The following is a 22,425-nucleotide window of genomic DNA, read 5'->3' as shown; positions in this document are numbered from 1 at the left end:
TGTTTTTAGGTAATGTAGGAAATTGCTGATGTTACTCTGATTGTGGCCATCTGTATATATTGTTGTGTGTCTTGTGGCATGCAACAACTAAGATGCATTCATTGGGGAACATTTATCAGTTCTGTGGCAATGCTAAAAGGTGCCCATACACTGTGCGATTATCGCACGATAATCGCAAAGTGTATGGAAGGCGTGCAACTGTTTTTACTGTACGGTTGCACGTCTTTTGTCTTAGGAGCATGCTAGAAAACCAGCCGAGAATCGTACGATTTTCGGCTGTTTTTAGCATGATCGTAAGATCAATGCCGCATGGGCCGGTGTGTGCACGCGCACACTGCCCGTTCAGCATTGCGGTCATCGGAAGCCCGCCCCTCAGGGGGGCGGGCTTGCGATGATTGCAAGTACGATCTGCCTGTCCAAGATGGGCAGATCGTACGTTTTTTTAATTACTTTACAACCATCGCAAGACTAAGGTCTTGCGATGGTTGTAAAGTGTATGGCCACCTAAGAAGCAGTGACACAGATGTATTGTAAGGCCCCATTCACATGTGCACCACCTGTTCCGATCAGCAGAGGATCTGTGCACAGATTACCTTCTATCCATCACGATTAGGTTTGTTAAATTGGAACTCATTGGGCTTCTGATGAGATCCGCCTAAAAAAACTGACTGACTGATTGGACTGCCCATGTGAAAGGGGTCTAAAGGTGCCCATACACCTTGCGAATATCATACCATAATCGCCGGAAATCCCGTGATCGTAAGATAATCGGCAGGTGTATGGAAGGCTTGCGACCTCTGCTACTGTACGGTCGCATGACTTTTGTCTTACAAGCATGTTCGAAAACCCGCCGAGAATCGTACGATTGTCGGCGGGTTTGTGGCATGCTCATAAGACAAATGCAGAACGAGCCGGTGTGCGCAAGCGTACACTGTCCGTTCAGCATTGCAGTCATCGGAAGCCCGTGCCTTAGGGGGGCGGGCTTGCGATGATCGCAAGTACGATCTGCCTGTCCAAGATAGGCAGATCGTACGTTTTTTTAATTACTTTACAACCATCGCAAGACAAAAGTCTTGCGATGGTTGTAAGGTGTATGGGCACCTTTAGAGTTCAGCCTTATTCATAAAGCTCTACCTCTGCTGTTCTAAAATAGAACCAAAACAAAATAAAACCTGACACCAACCACTTTTTAATTGTGCTTGTGTCTGGAGTGAGAATCTGTGTTATCTTCCATGCTAAATTGGTTTCAGACTTTAGCAATGCTGATTGCGGTCTATGATTTAGGGTATAGCGGTCTAAAATACACAGAAAAACTGATTCTGATTTACTAAAGGAGTTAAGAGTCTACACTCAACAAAGAGATAAGGAAAAAACCTGCATTATTTAACCTGCACATAAATTATGATTCAATTATGTTAAAGAAGAACTCCAAATCTCTGTCCCACCTGGCTGCTAGACCGTTCTCTACAGCCTTTCTACTCCTCCACTCTAGTGGTCTAAGGATCCGTGAGTCATCACATCTAATACAGTATATTGGATGTTTGGAGCACCAAGCCCACTATAAACTGTGATCGACACCCACCCCCTCAGCCCAATCAGTTGCTGCAGGTCCCCCATCTGCAGCTACATGTCACAAAAGGCCGGGGAATGCCCCTGCCGCAAATGATTGGGTTGGGAGGGGGTTGTAGGTCAAAGTTTTGAGCAGGCTTGAGCGAACTCAGGTGCACTGGGTTCAAATCAAGCCCCAGCTCATCAATAGTTGCTGATGTGCTTGATAAATGTCCCCTGCTGAATGCTTCACTTCGTATGTGTGGAGTCAGCATCAGTGTCATCTTATCTTGTAGAATGGCTGGTGTTTTACAGTACACATGCCAGTAAGCTCATCGGGGTGGTATTTCTTACTGGGGTGATCACCCTTCGAAGTCATATATGTTAGTGATGCACATGGAATAAGATATTTTAAATAGTTCCTTCATTTGTCTTTGTGCTGTCCACCTGTAGTACCCTGTGCATTCATTCATACCGGGAGAGGAAGAGGCAGTACCGTACGCCAATCAGGCTTTACTGTAATACACAGTGGTGTATATTTACAAATTGAAATTGCTGTTTGGTGAAAAGAGCATAGAGATGACCTCATCAGTGAGCTGATTTTTCTTCACTATCCAATCACAGTCTTGACCAAGCTGTATTGCTTTGATGGCAGTGAATAGAGGTAAATGATTATGGCCTAGATATAGTGAAAGGTGAAACATTTCACAGCTATGTGGGTTAACTGTTTATTTCAGGGGCGGAACTACCGGCGGTGCGGCCGCCCCGCTGCCCAAGGCGGTTGGGGGGCCCACTGAGAACCGGTCCCGGGTATTGTAGGCAGAGGGGGACGGGGACTGAGCGGGGGGCTCTTAAGAATGGCTGCCGCAAACATCAACTTTTGTTGAACTGAGTGGTGCCAGGAGGGCCACACATAGCTCGAATATTGGCGAAATCAGAAGGACTCGACTGCAATTTGAGCAGTGTATGGCCACTTGCTTAGGTAATCTTAGTTGATATTTGTATTTGGGATCTGAGGATACCTCACACCCCTGGTGGCGTGCTTCATAGAATTCTAATAAAACCAGACCACGCTGGCATAAACAGCAATTAGGAACAGGCTAGAGTACAAGGCACAGGATCTGTGAATTCTTCCATTAATGGAATAGACTGAGCTAGTGTTTAACTGCTTAACGGGTTTGGAAACATATTTCCTTATACTCCCCAGTCTCTTTCTATTATATCCATTCATCAGCTCACTTTGCCTGCTTTGGACATAGTTTCAGCTAATTTCCTCCCTAGACAATTGTGACTCAGAAATCTCCTGTGGTTGTGATGGCTGTAGTGACGCCAGCAGTGGATCCTCGCTGGCTCAGTTATAGCATGAGGGTTCATATGCTTGTTTGTGCAGGTTCAGTGCATAGGGACACATTAACAATGTTTAACTGTTATTGCTTTTAGTAGTCCCCTAGTCCCCTGTCTGCTTTCTAAAAATGGTCCCATTTACTTCAAAGACAAAATCCTTCCATTTATAAACTAACGTTTACCAAGTACATGCTCTCTCAGTATGAAAAGTCACGTAGTAATATTAAATACATATGTTTCATACTCCCAACTTTCTGAGATGGGAAAGAGAGACACATTATAGCACAAAGTATGTAGGCAAAAGTAGTAACTAGTAATGCAGACCATGAGGATTAATGTGCAAAACTTTATTGCTTCAACCCCATATTGCTTTCTTCCATCACTACTTTTCCTTTATTTTGGCTTTCCAAGATAACAAATTGAATGATTTAAAGGTTAGCTATTTTCATTATTATTAAACACTTAAAGACCAGGTGTTAAACCCCCTTCCTGGCCAGGCCATTTTTTAGTATTCAGCGCTGCGGTACTTTGACTGACATTTATTCTGTCATGCAGCGCTGTACTGAAATGAATTTTATACCCTTTTTTGGGGACAGATAGAGCTCTCTTTTTTGGTGGTATTTTATCACCACTGGGGGTTTTATTTTTACTAAATAACAAAAAAGTACCCTAAATTTTGAAAAAGAAACCTGTTTCCCTATGAATTGTTATAGAACATTTGTTATCACCCCAATTTTTTGGTAAGATATAAAAGACGGGGGTCACGTCGGGTAAAAAGACACCAAACATGTCAAGCTTTAAAATTGTGCACGCCTCCGAAATAGCAGAAAACGACCACACCCAAAATTGACCACAGGCGACGCTTTAAAAGCTTTTACCGCTCATCAGTTTAGTGTTATCAGTGATTGATGGCCCTAAAATTATTGCTCGCACTCCAACATTTGCGGCGATATGTAACGTGTGCGGCAGAATCGTCGTTTTCGCACGTTGGCGCACCTGATGCATGTTTGCGTGTGTATGCGGGGGAGATTTCTGTGTTATTTTACTTTTTTTATTATTTGTGACAATTTTTTTAGCTTCTTAATTTTTTTTATGCTTTCATTTTTTTTTACACTTAACTTTATTGCTATCACATAGGGGGCTAACACACCCCCTATGCCATAGCCAATTCACATAACAGGTCCTCTTTATGGAGACATCAGGGGTCTCCAAGACCTCTAATGTCACCTCGGAACCCCCAGAAAGCTGATGAAGCAGAGATCTGCTACAGCAGCTCCTCACCGGCATCTGTAACCACAGAATGACACTGAATGCAGGAAGTGATGTAATATACATCACTTCCTGCATTCGGGGACCAGAGAAGAGATCAAAGGGAGTTTGTGTACTGATCTCCACTGACAGCATCGCCGTGCCAGTCCCAGCCTAATGCACTGGGCACAGCGGATCTCGGGACTGGCACCCGGCGGTGACAGAGATGGCAGGGGGGGGGCGCACACTCACAGCTACTACAAGCAATCGGGCATCTCTAGAGACGCCCGATCGCTTGAATGTATACAGGCATTGCTGTCCAAAAGAGGGACAATTGGAAGTTTTGATATTTGGAAGTGTATTTGCCATCCTGTATAGGATGTTATATTAACATTAACCTGCCCAGTCCCCCTTGCATTCCAGAACAAGACGCAGTAGACAAAACGGGGTGGACCTTGGGCGGCACACCAGTGATGCGGTACAAGTTTCAATAAACTATCCCAGTGACATCCGGTGGCCAGCTTTTCTTCTGTTTTATATAGTTCCCTGATGCTGGTTTAGTGTGAACACCAGGGGTCCTGGGTGATGTCATTGACCAAGAATGGTCATGAATGACTTGGACACAATTGTCCAAGTTTTTTTTTTATAAGCCTGCAGGCAACATAAGGGGGAAAATGATAACAGAAGGTGTTAGGGGGGTGGGATGTCACGAACGAACCGACAGGTGAGTAGGGGAAACGTGGAAATGTTTAGGGCTCCTCCCACAATTACGGCTAACAAAGTTTGACTAAAACATTATATATATATATATATACATACATAGATATATAGATAGATATATAGATGGATATATACCGGTAGATAGATAAGCGTGATTTGACATTCGGTATTCTTTCATTTTGAATTGATTAAAAAAATTAACTAGGCTTATAGTAAGTGCGAAGCATATGGTACTCTAGCTGTATATGGTGCAGTCGCTGACCCTTTTTGAAAATGCGGCCTGTCTCACCTGCAGATTTAATGGCTTTAATATGTTTATTGATCAAGTATGTAAATCAGGAGTTCTGAGTTTCAATGTCATTGGTCAAAAATCAAGATCAGAGAGTCAGTACGACAGCCAAGCAACAGACATTTTCATCAAGTCAGCAATTGCAACTTATACCTTAATACAAGTTTCCTCTTCTTTTTCTCTCCTTTACTACCTTGACCTTTTTACTGTTATGGAGTGTGATATAAATTTTTCATGCTTTGTTGATTGCCTAGTTTTGAAAAATTATTGGTTTGACTACAGTATGAAGAATAAAGCATATACACAAAAAAATAATAGGTCATCTTTCCTAAAAAGAGTGTGATCTGTAGATGCTGAGGTACATGCAACTGAATTTATACACAAATCTTGACAGTAAAGTGATATTAAAGTCAAAATGTTTTTAGGTTATTTCAAATGTTGATGAAATCACTTACAATGAATGCTGCTTCCTGATGTTTAAAAGTTTTGGTTCCTGCAGAACCAGCTAGTCCCATGAGCACTGGTCCTGATATCCTATTCTAGGGTGCCTCCTTTCCCTTGCAGGGTCCTGTGGACCCGTGTCCTTTGTGTGTGCTATTAAGTAGTTTGTGTCTACACAAACACACAGGCACAGCAGGACAAAGCACACCTGCCCCTGCTCCCTTCTCTCACTTCCTTCCTTCTTCAACCTAGTAGACAGTTACTAGAGACTGTGTCATCCCTTGTGATATTTTACTGGACAGGAAGTTCAGGGAAGCCGAGCTGAGAGTGTTGAACTTTGCTGGAGAAAGTTGTTTAATATGGATTTATTATTGAAAAAAAGTCTGAGGGTTTATTATTAATTTAATAGTCAATTAGAGCGTACAAGTTAGTCTTCAGGTCCTAAAAGGGAAACTATAATGGGTTTGGGTCAAATTTGTTTATAATTCTTATAATTTTGTGTAATGTTTTTATAACATCATTTTATATATTTTATGTGTTTTTACTACATGTGCTCTATAAAATCTTTGTTTTACAAAAAACATTTATTACATGACAAAGGATTTACGGGGCACTATGCATTAGCCAAAGAGACTGCACAGCAGTAGTAGTCTGATGGAAACTTTCAAACTAAGTTGCCTGATGAGGATATGTCACTGGCATGAATCATTCAGCTTTGCGTTGAAATTTGAACAATACAGGAGTAAACAACAGGTTTTTTTTACAGCTGATGGCTCAGCAGTTTCTTGAAGACATAGGTGACCAAAAGCTCCAACCGCTGGCTAAAGAAATACAAAATACTAATAGCAAAATATTTACCTAATTAAAAAACATATTTTTTTTTATATATATTTTTCATAACTGATCATTTAGAAATAAATAAAATATGTACAAAGCTTATAAAGGGATCTAATTTAACCTTATAGACTGTAACTATTAGATGAATACCATGTGTCTTCCACACTGTTTCTGCTATAAAGATGGAAGTGAAACAGAAGAGAGGCCAGGACGTGTGTAGAGATAATTGGCCTTGTGTAACCTAAAGCTGGGTACACAATGAGAGATTTTTTTTCGTTCAGCCTGCAAGGTTGACTGAAAACAAATGACAGATTTCTCCATCCATGCCAATAGCGTTGATGAATGAATCTCCCACTGTGTACATTGTATTCTGACAGCGGTGTCCTTTGCTGCCAGAATAAATGAATAATGCTTGTAGCTGATTGGCGGCAAGCAGTGGCGTCACGTGGGGGGTGCAGACCGGCACCCAGGTGTCACCATTGCAGGGGTGACACCAAAATGACTGACAATCATTTTGGTGTCATCTGTTTCACTTCCATCTGACAACCATTTTGGTGTCACCCCCCTCTAAAAAGTCGGGCACTCGGTCATGGACCGAGAGCCCGACAGTGACTAGAGAGAGGAGGGGACCCAGCGGCATACCTCATCCCGCTGGGTGAACGTCCCTTCCTCTCTCTGCCGGCGTCCATCACCAGGATGGCCACCGGCAGGCATCAATCAGATGGTCACGCATGAGCGATGACGTAATCGAGCACAACGATGACAATACGGCGGGGTGTCATCTGGTCAAGATACCGAGTGATGTCAGCAGACAGTGGGCAGAGTCACCATCAGTGTCCAAGATGCCAGAGAGGTAGGTATCCTGTATCTACTACACGGGGTAGCCCCACTGCAAGAGCTAACTTTTTACATTCTTGGATTTTTTCTTTAAGTGAGGTTTTTACAGTACCTAATAATACAGGTGTCCATTGCCCATTTCATGCCCCATACTCTCTTTAGCCAGTTACCTGGGTATTCTGACTACAATAACACAAAATGCTGTTTGGTATCTCTGGGTTCCAAATGCAAGATAATTGATTCAAATGGAAGAGATGTTTCAGGCCTGGCTACAGTCCAATATGTCACTCTGCAATGTAGCAACTGGAATAAATTGTCCTGGAAAATCTATTGAAGGCACATTTTATATTTAATTCAGACTTGAAAGAAATCACCATGTTCTTTATTCTCAAGGACAGGTATTGATGAGTGATCATCGGCTTTAGCTATTTCTATTATCTAGAAATCAATTGACCAATAAAATCTTTGCAGGAAATCTATACAAGCACAGTTCGGGAGCCCTGTTTAACATACATATTTCTAGTGTATTGTCTAGGACATTTCTCATCATTGGCACTTAGAGTCCAATATTCATCATTAACTTACAGGAAACTAAAGCTGAATGCACAATATTAACAAAGCATCTAATGTATATGGCCAATTGGCCACCAATTACTCTAAAATTGTTTCGGAATTGTCATAGGCTCCCTTATGGAATATTTAACAGGGCAACACAAAAAACAGTGACTGAGTGCAGGAAGCAGCAGTCCTTAACAATAAGTAATAAGCCATTTTTTATGAAACCAGATAGTGGTAAAGTGGAAATCTGTATTGTCCTCCTGGGATGCTTCATTTTGTCTATTACCATTGGTTCCTGTTACTTCCTCAATGCTGGTTTTGGTACGTTCAGATTACTCAAAGTTCATAAACTGAGTTCATCTCTATAGAGAACAATATATAGAGGGCAATCATACATTAAGACATATCCAACTACAAGTGTATCTTTCTATTGATACACTTGTATGCTTACTAGAATTAGGCAGAATAATCTATAAGGTCCCTGCATCAGGCTGATTCGAAGATAGTGTATGCCCACTTGTAGCAAGTCCATTAACTAATGTAAATGTCCTCCAGATTTTTTGGTTCCTAAAAAGAGAAACCCACCCAAAAGTACCAGAATGGCACACCAGTTCAGGAGAGCCTAATGTAGTATCTGGCATGAATTGTAGTGGGTTGTGTTATCGTGAATGATGGTGCTCCTCTGCAGCTGCCGTCATTCACAATAATACAAGCCAACAGTTACAAATGTACTCTCCTCTGAATTGGCAGGCAGCTGGGTCTGAGCTTAGTCTTTTCTGCCAGTACAATTACATTTTTTCTGTGCAAGGAAGTCGGCAGGGGAAAGCAATGGTGTCACAGGACTAAAAGATTAGACGGAGGGCTGCAGAATCGAGAGGAAGATGGCTTCAGGGCTGGCTCTATTCCTGTCAAGGAAAGCCTATTATTTGCTTCAGCTTGGGGAGGAACTCCAGACATCACTGACAGAAATGAAAATACAGTTTTATTTCTAAACGCCTGCACAAATTTGAATGGGGACAAGTGTGGAGTGCACTTGGTCCCCTGGGGGGATTTAACAGACATTTTTAACTTCATGCAATACTTCTTCTTAATGGTAATGCTTAACAGGTGCAATGAGACAGATTTTGAGACAGGTTTATTAAAATGTTGCAGCATCATTCATAAATTCCTTCCTCTGCTGCCCTTAAAGGAGAACTATGAGGTGAGTGCTTTTCACAGGTCGGCTCAGTAGATCGGGAAGTGAACGAACACATACTGGTGTTCGCGCTGACTTCTCGATCATGTCACGGCTCTCTCTAGATAGGCAGAGCCAGCTGTCACTCACGCAGCTGGGCGGATCCAGACATAATTATCGGGATCCGCTTCAGCGTCTCAGTATACTGAGCTTAGGGTGACGGGACGACGCTAGTTTGTGTCCTCCTGTTACCCTAAGGAGAACTATAGGGAAAAGCCCTAACCCCATAGTTCTCCTTTAAGTAGCAGTCTGATAGAATAAAACTTGTCCTTGTCCACATCTTAACTGTGCGTGTGTTTGGAGAGAAAAACCTGTCTCATCTTCATTAAAATCTGTCATAGACCTTTGCAGATCTGTCTCAGTTTGCGGCCCAGGATTCCTGGCATCAAAAATACACAATATACAGTAACTGTTACATAGACTTTGCTAAATGAAAGGCAGCCTGAATTGAGTCTAATTGTGTCACTAATTTGCTTGATAAATGTGCACCAATATGCTTTAGCAAATGTAATGTCATTTAGTTAAGGATTACATATACTTGAAAAAATACACTAATAAATCATTATTTTATTAGTTTGTAGGAAAAATGATAACAGACCATATTACAATGTTTGCTATAAAATCAGAACATGGAAAAAGGTGAGTATCTCCCAGAATCATACACTTTTCTTACCTTGATGTCATTTATTCCTTATTTTTTTTGGGTGGTTGAAAGACCTAGAATTACCATGTGACTGTGTTTATTGTCCCAATACTTGCATCATTATTCAAAGTGGAGTTGTTGTTTTTTCAAACCTGACAGAGATCAATCCTTTTCTTGCTTTTTACCCAAAACAAAGTAGCCACCCATGTCCATTCTTTGATGTTAGAATACATTTTGTATTCTATTTCTGATATGAGGCATATCTGAACATTCCTTATGTTGTTTGATTTGAAATGTATTTTGTGCAAATCAAAGCAAATTTAATCAGATCAGTAAGACTACATCTTATTGACAGCACTCATATCTATCCTTGGCTTGATTCCTGTTTGTCTAAATACAGGAAAGCAAATGCTGGTGCCAAGAGGCCTTTTTCCCAGTACCAGGAGCAGTGCAGAGATGAGAGAAAGTAACAAGCCAGATAACTTTATTCATAAGGCCGCTAACAAGATACTGATTACATGATGAAGCAACCATGAAGGGGTCTTGTGGAAATGCACAGTACCTAGCAGGAATCATTTTCCGTGACTACCACTTTAATCCTGTTGTGTAGCAACTAACAAGCCAACAACACAAATCTCAGATCACCAGCAGATATTGTGGAAAATATCCTATAACCTCTTCTAAATGCCTGACATTGATGATATAAGCTCATCCTGCATGCCAGAATATGACAGGCACATTAATTACAATTATGAAATACTGTGTGCTTGTCAAAGCCGAGGTGTCAGTTCGTCTGATATTCATCACACTGATGTGCTACAAATACCGTGCAAATACAAACAGAAAACTAATTAGTGAGTAGATATGATTCTTTGTAGCTATGTTTTATGTATATACTGTATCTGTCTATCCATCTAAAGTATTTTGTATCTCTTTATCTCATTCTTTCTTTCTCTCTCTCTCTTTCTCTCTTTCTCTTTCTTTCTTTCTCTTTCTTTCTCTCTTTCTTTCTTTTCTCTCTTTCTTTCTTTTCTCTCTTTATCTTTCTTTCTCTCTTTATCTTTCTCTCTTTATCTTTCTCTCTCTCTCTTTCTTTCTCTCTTTCTCTCTCTTTCTCTCTCTTTCTCTCTCTTTCTCTCATAATATCTATCTATCAATCCGTCCGATCATAGAACTTACTTTTGATTAATTGTCCAAACTCTCAGTGCTCAGTGGAGGTCCCATGTAACCGACTCAGACGGGATTTTTCCCGTCTGTCTGATGGACAATTTGAGAAGATTATTTTTTTCTTCTGGCATAGTTTAGTCCAGCTGTCATCCTCTAAAAGTTACAATTGTAAAACAATCTGTGTTGGAGAGAAAATGATCCTAGCAGATCAGTGTCAAATATTGGGATATGAGTTAGTTGGAAAATCTTGGGTTTCTTCTTCATCTCTGTAATCCAAGTGTAACGATAGTTAAGCAGTAAAGAAATCATTGTCAGCAGTGTTTTGTGTTTTGGGATTGTCATTTTAAAGGAAACTGGGCCTGAGAAAAATATGCAGGCACCATTGCTGACCTCTTGTTGTGAAATTTCTAGCTTCATGATAGGCCTGTATTTAGACAAAACATAGGCACACTGGAATCATGATGCTCTTATTGTATAATCTCCTCCTCTTGTATCAGGCAATTATTATTATTAGTATAGAAATGAAGACTGGAATAAGCTATAGGAGGCACCATGCTGTCTGCACTACGTTTACAGCTACTGTACAGACCAAGAAAAGAAAGGAGAGATGACCATGTTTCTTAAGCCTTCTGACTCCTGTCATCTTCCTCTCCACACACTTTGCCCTGTCGATTTATATTTTTAATTTAGCTAAAAAATGTCTACAGAATGGAAGATCTCATCTCCTCGAGAGGTACAAATGATATTGGAGAGCCTGGTTTTACTGGAAGGATTTTTCTACCACAACTGAGTATCTTGATCTTGTAAAAAAAAAGAGCTCCACTTGATTCTCCTATTGGACTGTTTGTTTTGAAATGAGGATGGAGGAGCAGTTGTTCTAGGTTTTTGCTGCCTCACTACCTTTCTTCTATCCAAATGTCTATATCTTTCTAGCTGTTTGCCATCTCTTCTTTCTTTTCTTTGTTGAAACCCATGACGATTTTTGGGCAAGCTGGATTTTACAGCAGGCCCAGATTCATACTTTTTTTTTCACTATGGAGTGTTTCAAAGCTTATTGAGATATGCATAACCCTGAGATACTAAACACTAAGGGGGGAATTTATCAAAACTGGAGCAGTCAGAATCTGGAGCAGCTGTGGACGGCAACCAATCAGCCTCTCTCTTTAATTTTTTAAATCTTAACTGAACAAACTGAAGAGAGAAGCTGATTGGTTGTCATGGGCAACTGCTCCAGATTTTGTCCACTCCAGTTTTGATAAATTCCCCTCTAAGTGCCTTGTATTGCCAAGCTCTGGGTTCTGAAGCCCATACACTATGCTCGGGACGCTTATAAAATGCATTTTATGTATCACAGTTGGCTATATATAGAGTTTTATGTGTAATATACCTGAGATGGGCTCCATGTACTCTTGTTTCTACATGTATTTTCTCGTAGTTCTTCTTTGTTAAACATTTTTTGAAAATCCAATCCAAGAATGTGTAAATAAATGTTTAAGTGAAACAGAATAAGAAAGAAACACAGTTACGTGGTTACTGCCCCAGGCACTGCCCTTGAGGTTCTTTACATTACATGGTAATACAATGGATTAAACACAACATAGCATAATAATGAAGAGTTTTACGTGTTTAAAAATACAGTGATTGATTCTCCAGCAGTGAATGTTTGGGAATGTCATATTCACTGATTTATAAATATGCCCCTTGGAGTTACAGAGCTACAATGAAAATACAGCTTACCCTGACTTCACTGTCTGGACCTTAGACCATGTCAATAAATGAGAATGTAATGAAACTAGAGAAAGCCAACAAGTAACATTTTCAGAAGGGGTCAACAGTGGCATCCAACATATTTCTTCTGGTTTCCTGTAAGGCCAACTTTGGCCCTGTGTTCCTCTGTGTTATTGTTACCATTGCAGCAGGAAGGTGGAAGTCAAAGCATCTTACCGAATTACATTCTGCTTTGCTGAAAGCACACCAGATACATGTTAGTCAGGTCCATTGAGTTCAACCTACAGAGATAAGTGGAGAAAAAAAAAACCCCAAAACCTAAACAGAACGCTATGCCCACAGTCACCCACAGTTGATCCAGAGGAAGGCAAAACAAACCCCTGTAAAGCATGGTTCAATTTTCCCCAATAGGGGAAAAAATATTATGTCCTGATCCCATAGGGCAATCGGATATTCCCTGGATCAACAATCTCTTTGTGCTTAATATACCTATAAGAACGCAATATCCAGTAATATTCTGTGCATTTAGGAATGCATCCAGATTTTGTTTAAAACAGTTAACTGGACTGGCTAGAACTAACTCCTGGGGGAGTCGCTTCCACAGACTCTCCACCTACACTAGTAGGGTGTAAAGAGCGTTCAACTTTTTTCTTTTCTTTAGTGTCCAACATACCTCTTAATCCTGCCAGTTTCACTGTCACTATGTCTCTCCCTCTATGGTGACAACGCTACATCAGGCTTTTTACATTTCAAACAGCGTCAAATTCTGGTCAGTCGCACTGCTGCCGGGAATGCAAGGCTGTGTGTTGATGTAAATCACCCCTCTCACTCCACCTACACTAGTAGGGTGTGCTGCAAGGGCAGCTGGGAGTTGAAGTCCAGCATAGATTTGTAACAGCAGCAGAAGAGACAGAGCGCCACTCTCCAGTTACAGCCCTTACAGCATGTATTATAGAAGAACATTGCAGTCACACGACCACAACTAAGAGGAGCATTTAGGTCATATAATATACTTAAATTTGATATATCATTCATCCCCTCAACATAAAAAAAAAACTATCCCCTCTCTGATTCTACAAAGCGCCTTACAATATCATATATAATTGGCTGTTGATTGTGCCAGTGAACAGTTGGTTTACAACTGGGTAGGGTGACAACACTTAGCTTGTTCTGGAGAAGCTTGTCCTGTTGTCACTTTTGTAGCTGCTGTTCCTGCTGAGGTTGCAGCGGTAATTTGGGATTCATGGAGTGGTAGTGATTGTCTAGTCCCTCTTACTTTTCAAGAAGTATCGGATACTTTGCACATGCACTAGTTGCCTAGCAAACGTAAAGGATCTGCAAAAAAGTAGAAGAATATATTTTCTTCTAAAATGTAATTTCATGGCTTGCATGGTAAATATATAGGTCATAATTTCTTGACATATAAAGGGGGCCTTTAGATGGAACATTTTCTGCTTTAGATAAACTGCTCCCTGAAGTTTAGTAAATATTATTGTTATTATTATACAGGATTTATATAGCGCCAACAGTTTGCGCAGCGCTTTACAATATAAGGAAGACATTACAGTCACAATACAATTTAAGACAAGATGGTAAGGAGGGCCCTGCCCGTGAGGGCTTACAATCTAAAAATAAATAAGTTTCTGTTCTATGGGGTATTGGAATAGTGTTTGCTGTTCATGTTATAAATGTATAGACTCTAAATGTAGCCTGGACACATCATTCCTGTTTTTATTACACCTATGTGTTTACCTGTCAATCATCTGTTGTAAGGTGCTGTTGTCACACTGATAACTACTGTGTTGCGCATCAGAATTGACGTGTAAATACATACATATACGGACACGACTCTGTTATTGTGACACATACCGTTATTTTGGTTGAAAGGTATTTACTTGCTAAAGAAACTAAATAGCCTATTTATTTTCTCTTGTGGCAGCCCCTCCATTGATGGCTTTTGCAGGCTGTGATGAAACATCGTATTCCTATTTGCTGAATGAGTACTGCCTGCAGCAGTTCCAACTGGAGATGGAAGGTTTGGGAGTTCGGCTATGGTGTGACTGGAAGGCAACAGAAGAGTGAGTGGTGTACCTGTCAAGTATCCAGCCTAGTTAACGCCATCTATCTAATCTATCTATCTATCTATCTATCTATCTATCTATCTATCTATCTATCTATCTATCTATCTATCTATCTATCTCATATATATGATCACATCATTTAATATAATTTCATCAACAAGTGTTTTCTGTTTATGTCCCATATGCCTTGTCTTAACCCACCAACCTCTCCTGTACTCCTGCAACTAAAACTCTTCCTAATACTCAACTACGGGCATCATAAACAGTTAAAACTGTACAAAATACAATAGTAAGGCTGTTTAGGGCCATCCTAGCGGGTCATAAAACATTCCCCTAGCTTTTGGAAGCACTCAATAGCATCCACCAATCCTTTTACTTCACGTGACCTGTTTGTCAATAAAGTATGTACCAATGCAGTCCTTTGAGCAAGTTATACAAAAAACATTGGTGAGCCCCAGAGTCAATGGCAGACATCATCCCACCCATCATTCTCCGGGAGACACCTACACAGCTATGGCTAGATATAGTAATCAAAAGGAAGAGGGCTGGCTAAATGGCTGCAATCATTCTTCTTACCTGTACTGGCGACTACTTGTATGTGTACAGTACCATTGATGGCATCTGTTGACAAATAGAAGGTGGAATCCCACAAAGGAGCCAGAAGAGCTATCACAAGTGTTCTTCTGCTGCCTCTCCTAAAAGAAAACTATAATGGTTTTAGATAAATGTTATTTTCAGTTATTTTTGAGCTGATACCTTTTTGCACTGATGTCTGTTTTCTACTATGTACTGTATATACATATTATTAATATATATATATATATATATATATATATATATATATATATATATATATATATATATATATATATATATATATATATAGATAATAATAATTCATGACATAGAATTCCATGAGCACAGTAGTAGTTGATATTGTTGACAGTTTCCCATTAATACATGTACTATTTATTGAATTCAGATATTTAATTGTTTGGTACTTCTACTGATATTTCATTCAGGATTAGTACCAAGCCACTGGCTGCAGAATATGTTAAAACCCATTTGTTGACTCTGAATTAGATGTTCTTCAGGTTGGCGGGGGCCCATTGGGTGAAAATACAAATGAAGAGGATGATATGGGCATACACTGTCCTAATTTATTGTTAAACAGCATGAAGTGAAGCAGACATTTTAACAATGGTTTAGTAACTCTTTCAACCGCAGGCATCAGGGAGCTTTTTCAAGTGCCAGAAGTACACATTGCACACCTCATTTGGATGCCTGTGTATACTGGGCCTCAGAGAGATGAATGTGGGAAAGGGATAGGGGGACGTGATAGTTTAGATTGTGTCTTTATTCTCTATTCGGCCACAAAATAATGGAACAGAAATAAAAAAAGTAACTGAGCTATGTACACTTGACTTAAGACGTGCACTCCCACTGCCTGGGGATCACAGTTTTCATATGTCTGAAATTAAAGCTGCCATTCAGACAAGCAGCTAAATACACAGTTGCATATAACTGTTTTACCTGCCAAAGCATTTATAATTCTGTATAGCCATTCTTGCGAATTACACACATCTGTCACACTGCACAGCCAGTCACATTAAGGAAGAAATCCAGGAATAAATGTTATTAAACCTTGCAGTGGGGCTACCCCTGCACTTCATGTGTATACTCACCAGAACTGTGGAGCTGGCTTGTTCTTAGACCGGTCCCTAGAGCCTCTGTCCCCCTCCGCTGCAGTGGTCTGAGGTCCCATAAATCCTGCAGCATAGGAGGATTACCTCAGCCACCCATTTCCCCATAATATTGGCATGTGTTGTCTGCAGGTCTTCCGCTCCCTTTCAGCAAGAGCTGCAGTGGCCATTTTGGGGAAACCTAGTGCATAATGAGGGCCAGTGCTTTCCCCACAGGAGGATCACACAGGTTGCTAGGGAGTAACACTTTGACCCACCATGTAGGACGATGTGGCCACAACTGTGGGCCCTGTCCAGATGCTTTCGGAAAGCCTGTTTCTCATTTTGCCTATTGCAAAATGTGTAATTTTATTTTAGACCATATTGTGTGGTCTGTACAAGCTGAATTCATCTCTTTGAAATAATATTTGACAGTGAGGCTGTGAGAGTGTACTTTTCACTTATCCGGAAATTACTGTATACACAAGCAGTATGTCTCTTTAGATTGAATTCCTCCTGATATACACACTTGTCTGGGATTTCAGCATTAGACTGGTCAATTCTATGATAAGGGAGTTACTGTTATGATGTCATATTATTCCAGCCGACCATCTCTGAATGTTCTTGCATGATCCATATTATTTCGATGTCCTGTGGGCTTTTGTGATGCAGCTATTTAATAGAAAACACACCGGTTGTTTATAACCTTCCTGCACAGTCTAGTGTAGGAGGATTTTCTATGGGACATGGGGAAATGGAAAAACGATCCCTCTCAGTTGTTGTGGCAGGGCTGTCAGCTGTGACAATCATTCATGGTGACATAATGAAAAGACTCCCCCATTGCTACAACACTTTATAGTTATTACTTTTGTGTAAGCAATGTTTTCTTTATTTCTCTATGCTGCCAGCCAAGGCACACTGATTGTGTTTTACAAGTGGTGGATCTATTAAGGAGCCAGTAAACATAATATAAAAGCTATGTGATTTAAATAATGGTGTTTGTTTTTTTTCCTAAATTGCGATTTTATTTCTAACAAAACACGATTTTACCAAAAATTGTACCAAAAAATCCCACACAAAACCCACAAGATATAGACCACAATTATCAACATAACTTAAGATCTTACCACATATTTTTATAATGAGGAGTATACTTCTTGACTGATGCTTGTCTCTTCCTGCCACATGGCTTCCTGCTGTTTAAAGTACGAAATTAAATATTTAATAAAGAAAACAAATATTTTAAGTAAAGACTTTAAAGAAGCATTGATGGCTCTTAAATCTCAACTTCAGCCAAAACTTCTCTTTATTTTAGTTGTGGATTGAATGGGAAAGGATTAGAACTTCTGAAACACTTGTGTTGCTGTACAATTCACCTTGCTTCTTGTCAGTAAACGTTCTGTCAGAGGTTTTCTTTCTCTGCTCTACTAAAAAAGTTTTTAGTTTTTTCCTGTTTATATTGGAGATATTTCAGATGACTTGCTGTCCCGTCCGGGGCATGAAGTTGGTGCAAAATCAAAAACGTACAGGGTTAATCACTTAAGGGTGAAGAGTTTGGAGAAGGCAGGAGAAGTGAACAATCTAGGACAACATAGATGAACCGGAAAGTATACTGAATTGGAAAATGTTTACAAATCAGCTATGTTGTCCTAGATTCTTCACTTCTCCTGCCTTCTCCAAACTCTTCACCCTTTTGTGAATAACCATGTTCATTTTTTAAGTAGAGTGGGGAAAGGTTGGAACATCTAACAATGTCTTTTTTGTTGTCAGCACCTTCCTGGCCAGGTCATAGCCATTGCCCTCATTGGTTGTTCTGGTGCCACCACAACAGAAAGCAGGAAGAAATCTTCCCAATGGGGAAACAGACAGCTATGAAGCTGACAGAGGTTCTAAAGTTTGCTGAACCTATCAACACAACAAAATTTGTCTGTAGCCAGTCTTTCAATAAATGTTAATGCATAGATACACATACAATAAACATGGGAAAATAAAAGAAAAAACATGCCTGCGAGAGTATTGATTAGTGATGACAACCAACAGCTGTGGCACTACTTGCCCATTTAGTCTCTACTATTCCTATTACAAGTTGAGGTATGAGGGATTATGACGCTAACCTGACTGATTTTCTTTGTTTCTATCTTTAGTGAATCAATGGCCAGCTTTTAGACAGTCAAGTACTTATATATAAGCAGTAAACAAGCTTTAAAACAAGTCCTTGCTGACTTCTGTATCTGCAGGTAGGATGATCATTCTCAAAGTTCACAATAGAAGCACTGCCCTTGTTCAAGTCATATTCTTCAAATTTTCTTATGACAAATACACTAAATAGTACAGAATACCACATAAAAAAAATGTTGTAAAACTTGCCCTCCAATGAGCAGCAATCGGATGTAAAAATGTAAAAAAAAATAATTATAATGGTCATATCATCCACCACCCCCTAGTGTCTATAGCCAGTTTTAGGGTACATGAGGCAGGTCAGAGGATAATCTCTTATCTATTGACCTGGCAAACAACCAGATCTGGATTGTGCTCAGGATGAACAGATGATCTGACAGATTAGGAACCCCCCCCCCTGTTTATACATAGGGACCCTATAATTCCTCCTGTAATAAATGGCTCCTACAACATCTGCCAGCACTGTTCATCTACTCCCTGTCCCTTCTACATTGAACCTCTCAGCCAATCCAAGCTCCCAGGCTTGTGTACTCCGTTGCCCTTAGATGTGTATAGACAGCCTTAGAGATGAGTTCGACAGATTTGTTTTAGAAAAAAACTTTCATAGTTTTGGAATGTGTGCACTAATTTCATGAGACCCATCTTGCAGAAGTAATGGAAAATAGGGGAAAAAGGGCCGCAATCTTTCAGTTATGTAATAAATAACCATTGAAGTCTAGGGAGGGGATGCCCAGATGTTGTCTACATTACGTGTTAATTGTGGCATCAATCATCTGAGATCACTTGCATATCCAACCATTAAAATTCCATCTTTTCAGCATTAGATGGAATTCCACTTTTTGCAAAATTGAAAGTAAACAGCCCCAATTCATCTTCCCACACTTACACCCTGTTTCATGTTTTGCACCTGACAAATGTACTGACATCCAGTATACTCAAGACTTTCCTATTATGTATAGGACTGCACAAAATGGATGAGGTTTGAGTTCGCCACTACCATGAGTTCACAGCAGATAAGTAATGTTTGACATTTGCGGCGTGCCTGCCTGTGTGTATACCCAAAAATCATTTTACAGATCAATATCTGTTCACAACACCTGATTAGAGGCTAGCTCTTCAACTGTCAACACCTTAGCTACTATTTTCTTTTCATTGGGGTCTTTTTCTTTTTTTAGATTGTAACTATTAGCTTTGTGTGATTAGAGCACATTTGGTAGTTGTTGCTGACAGTCTGTTCAAGAGCTGCCATTTGTTTCACAACACCTCACTTCATACTTTGGAAAACAAAATATAATAACACAGTGCACCCAAAATGCCTGACACCCTCTCCCCAGGTGCACCACGACCCCCTGTCGTTTCCCATATACCTATTTTTTCAAAAATAAAGGTATAGCCCCATGGTTTAGCAAATATTGGTTTGCACCAGGACAGTACTTAAACATCACCAGGTAGAATAGACTAAATGTGGAAACACAAACAAGACAGGTATTTTGCTACACTAGATAGTCAAGTGTATAATCTCAGGGACACTAAAGAAAAAAAAAATGACCAGAAACAGGGCAAATTAGGCAGAGACACGTCAGGACATAAGCTTAATCAAATACAGTAGATCAAATGTGTAAACAGAAGGCAGGTTTTTTTTTGTTAGCAATTTAATTTTTTTAAGCGTCAAAAGATGCCATTCTACGTATACCAGAGGGCTGCAACCTGGGAGCCATGCTGCACCAAAGTGCATAACTCTTCCTGGGGTGGACTGGTGAATACCAGGTGGCTTGCAGTTGTAGATTTTTCACAAAATAAATAAACAAATAAAAACTGTAATTATGTAAATAGTGAAAATATTGGGAATATATGAATATGGGACAGCCCAGACTTTGTGCTAAATATGGGAGGAGTCGAAGTGAATGTTTTTTATTTATTTTATTGGGCAAGGCAGTGTTGGCTACGGGAGGAACACAAGAGGGATTGTGCTACTTATCCCCCCCTCATCGCAGCTTACCATTTTATTTTTCTCTTCAGAAAGGGGCGAAATTGGAGCAGGTGCCCTAGATGATGAGCCACTGGCGAGGTAAACAAAAACCCCTGATCCCAAGAGCCTCTTCTTATGCCATAATCACATAGAAGGAGGAGAAGGAAGACGTAAAGGACAGGGAGGAGGTGGATGAGGGGGAGGAGGAGGCAGGGGTCACCTTATCTCACACAATGCTTGGCTTGGCACCTAGTTTCTCCACATGGCAGCACCTCTAGCTCTCAGTTTTAGGTTTGCCGGTCATTTGTATTATTTTGGATGGTCCTAATTTGGGGAAGGGCATGAGGCCTATGATAATAGGTTTCTTCACTTAATTTTTTATGATGCCCGCCCTTCCCTTCCCTTTGGCTGTAGGATTTCCCCCTCCATTTCTTGCTGCCTGCTTTTTGAGCTGTTTTATGGAAGGGCGGGCAGGCAGCCTATGGCTGTAGGTTTTTCCCTTGCCCTGACTATAATAAAATAAATATGAAAAAAAAAAAATTGGCTGCTAAGTGCCTAGATTATGCTGGCAAAACAGCGAAACCGCAAATATGCCTTATCTCTGTTGTGTGCAGCCCAACCACTGCATTCATAACAAACAATACAGAAAACAATTAAAGTAAAATTATCTAAATTCATATGATAATTAAAGTAAAATAAAATTATATTTAAAAAAAAGCTGCCACTCAGGGGCAACCTAGAGGCAGATAATTTCCACTAGATTATATGGGAGGGGTTGCTGCATAAAGAGCTTGGACAAAGTGGGACTAAGACCACCAGACTTGGGGTAGGTTATAGTGTAGCTTTTTTTTTTTTCTTCTTTTTTTCTTCTTTTTTTATGACTTCAACTGGCAGCTGATGCCTGCTGGCATCTTGAACTGCACTGCACAGCCACTGTACAATATTTGTGACTATTGTCTCTCAAATAATAATAATATATATACACACAGGGGAAGGGCCCACTTCAACATGAAAAATATATGCATACAAATTTTATTACTAGATTTAAATAAACATCAAAGGGCAGTTGTAAGTCATACAAAACACAAAAATTCCCCAGCCTCAGCCTGCCAGCCAGCCTGCAACCAAACAAGTAGCCCTGTCAACAGTATGAGTTAAAATCAGAGGTTTTAGTTGCACAAACTTTTGGCCAAAAATATGTAGAAGCCACACTGCCGCGCCAAGGCACCTCTGCAAAGTGTGGTCCTAACTCTATGTATCCGAGTCTCCAAGTGTGAGCATATTAATGAAGTTGATAAATTACATGCAGGTGTACCTGGAGGTAGCCAACTCCTCCTGGCTACCTCCAGGTACACCTGGGCCTCCAGTGCGTCCCTGCACCTTATCAGGAGGAGTTGGCTACCTCCAGGTACACCTGCATGTAATTTATCAACTTCATTAATATGCTCACACTTGGAGACTCGGATACATAGAGTTAGGACCACACTTTGCAGAGGTGCCTTGGCGCGGCAGTGTGGCTTCTACATATTTTTGGCCAAAAGTTTGTGCAACTAAAACCTCTGATTTTAACGCATACTGTTGACAGGGCTACTTGTTTGGTTGCAGGCTGGCTGGCAGGCTGAGGCTGGGGAATTTTTGTGTTTTGTATTGTTGTAAGCCTTCCCAATGTGCGCCCTGCTATAAAGGCCGGTTATAGATTCATGCATGTACCATTTTTTCCAGTTGTAAGTCATGTTTGAATTATGCAATTACATTAGATGCTCAAAAGTGGTCACCATTAGCATCCAGGCATTTTTTGACTAGAGTGTCCACAGGGATTGCTCTGCATGATATTAAAATTTCTTCCCGTAGTGCAGCCAACGTAGGTGGTTTTCTATGGTATACCACATTTTTTAGTGTGCCCCACAGATAAAAAACGAGG

The 22,425-nt window shown here is 40.3% G+C and overlaps 1 protein-coding gene across 1 annotated transcript in view; it reads left to right on the top strand.

The window, feature by feature from the left end:
• Positions 1-22,425, top strand: part of RAMP1 (receptor activity modifying protein 1) — an 80,457-nt gene that overhangs the window by 45,843 nt on the left and 12,189 nt on the right. Inside the window, exon 2 of the mRNA XM_018559944.1 lies at positions 14,534-14,672. Coding sequence (XP_018415446.1) covers positions 14,534-14,672 — 139 coding nt within the window. The remainder of the gene's footprint in view (positions 1-14,533; positions 14,673-22,425) is intronic.

This window comes from Nanorana parkeri, unplaced genomic scaffold (genome assembly GCF_000935625.1).
Source record: "Nanorana parkeri isolate BGI_ZX_2015 unplaced genomic scaffold, ASM93562v1 scaffold423, whole genome shotgun sequence".
In the NCBI taxonomy this organism is placed as follows: Eukaryota; Metazoa; Chordata; class Amphibia; order Anura; family Dicroglossidae; genus Nanorana; species Nanorana parkeri.
The sequence above is the reverse complement of the archived record's forward strand: the minus strand, read 5'-3'. Positions and strand labels throughout refer to the sequence as shown.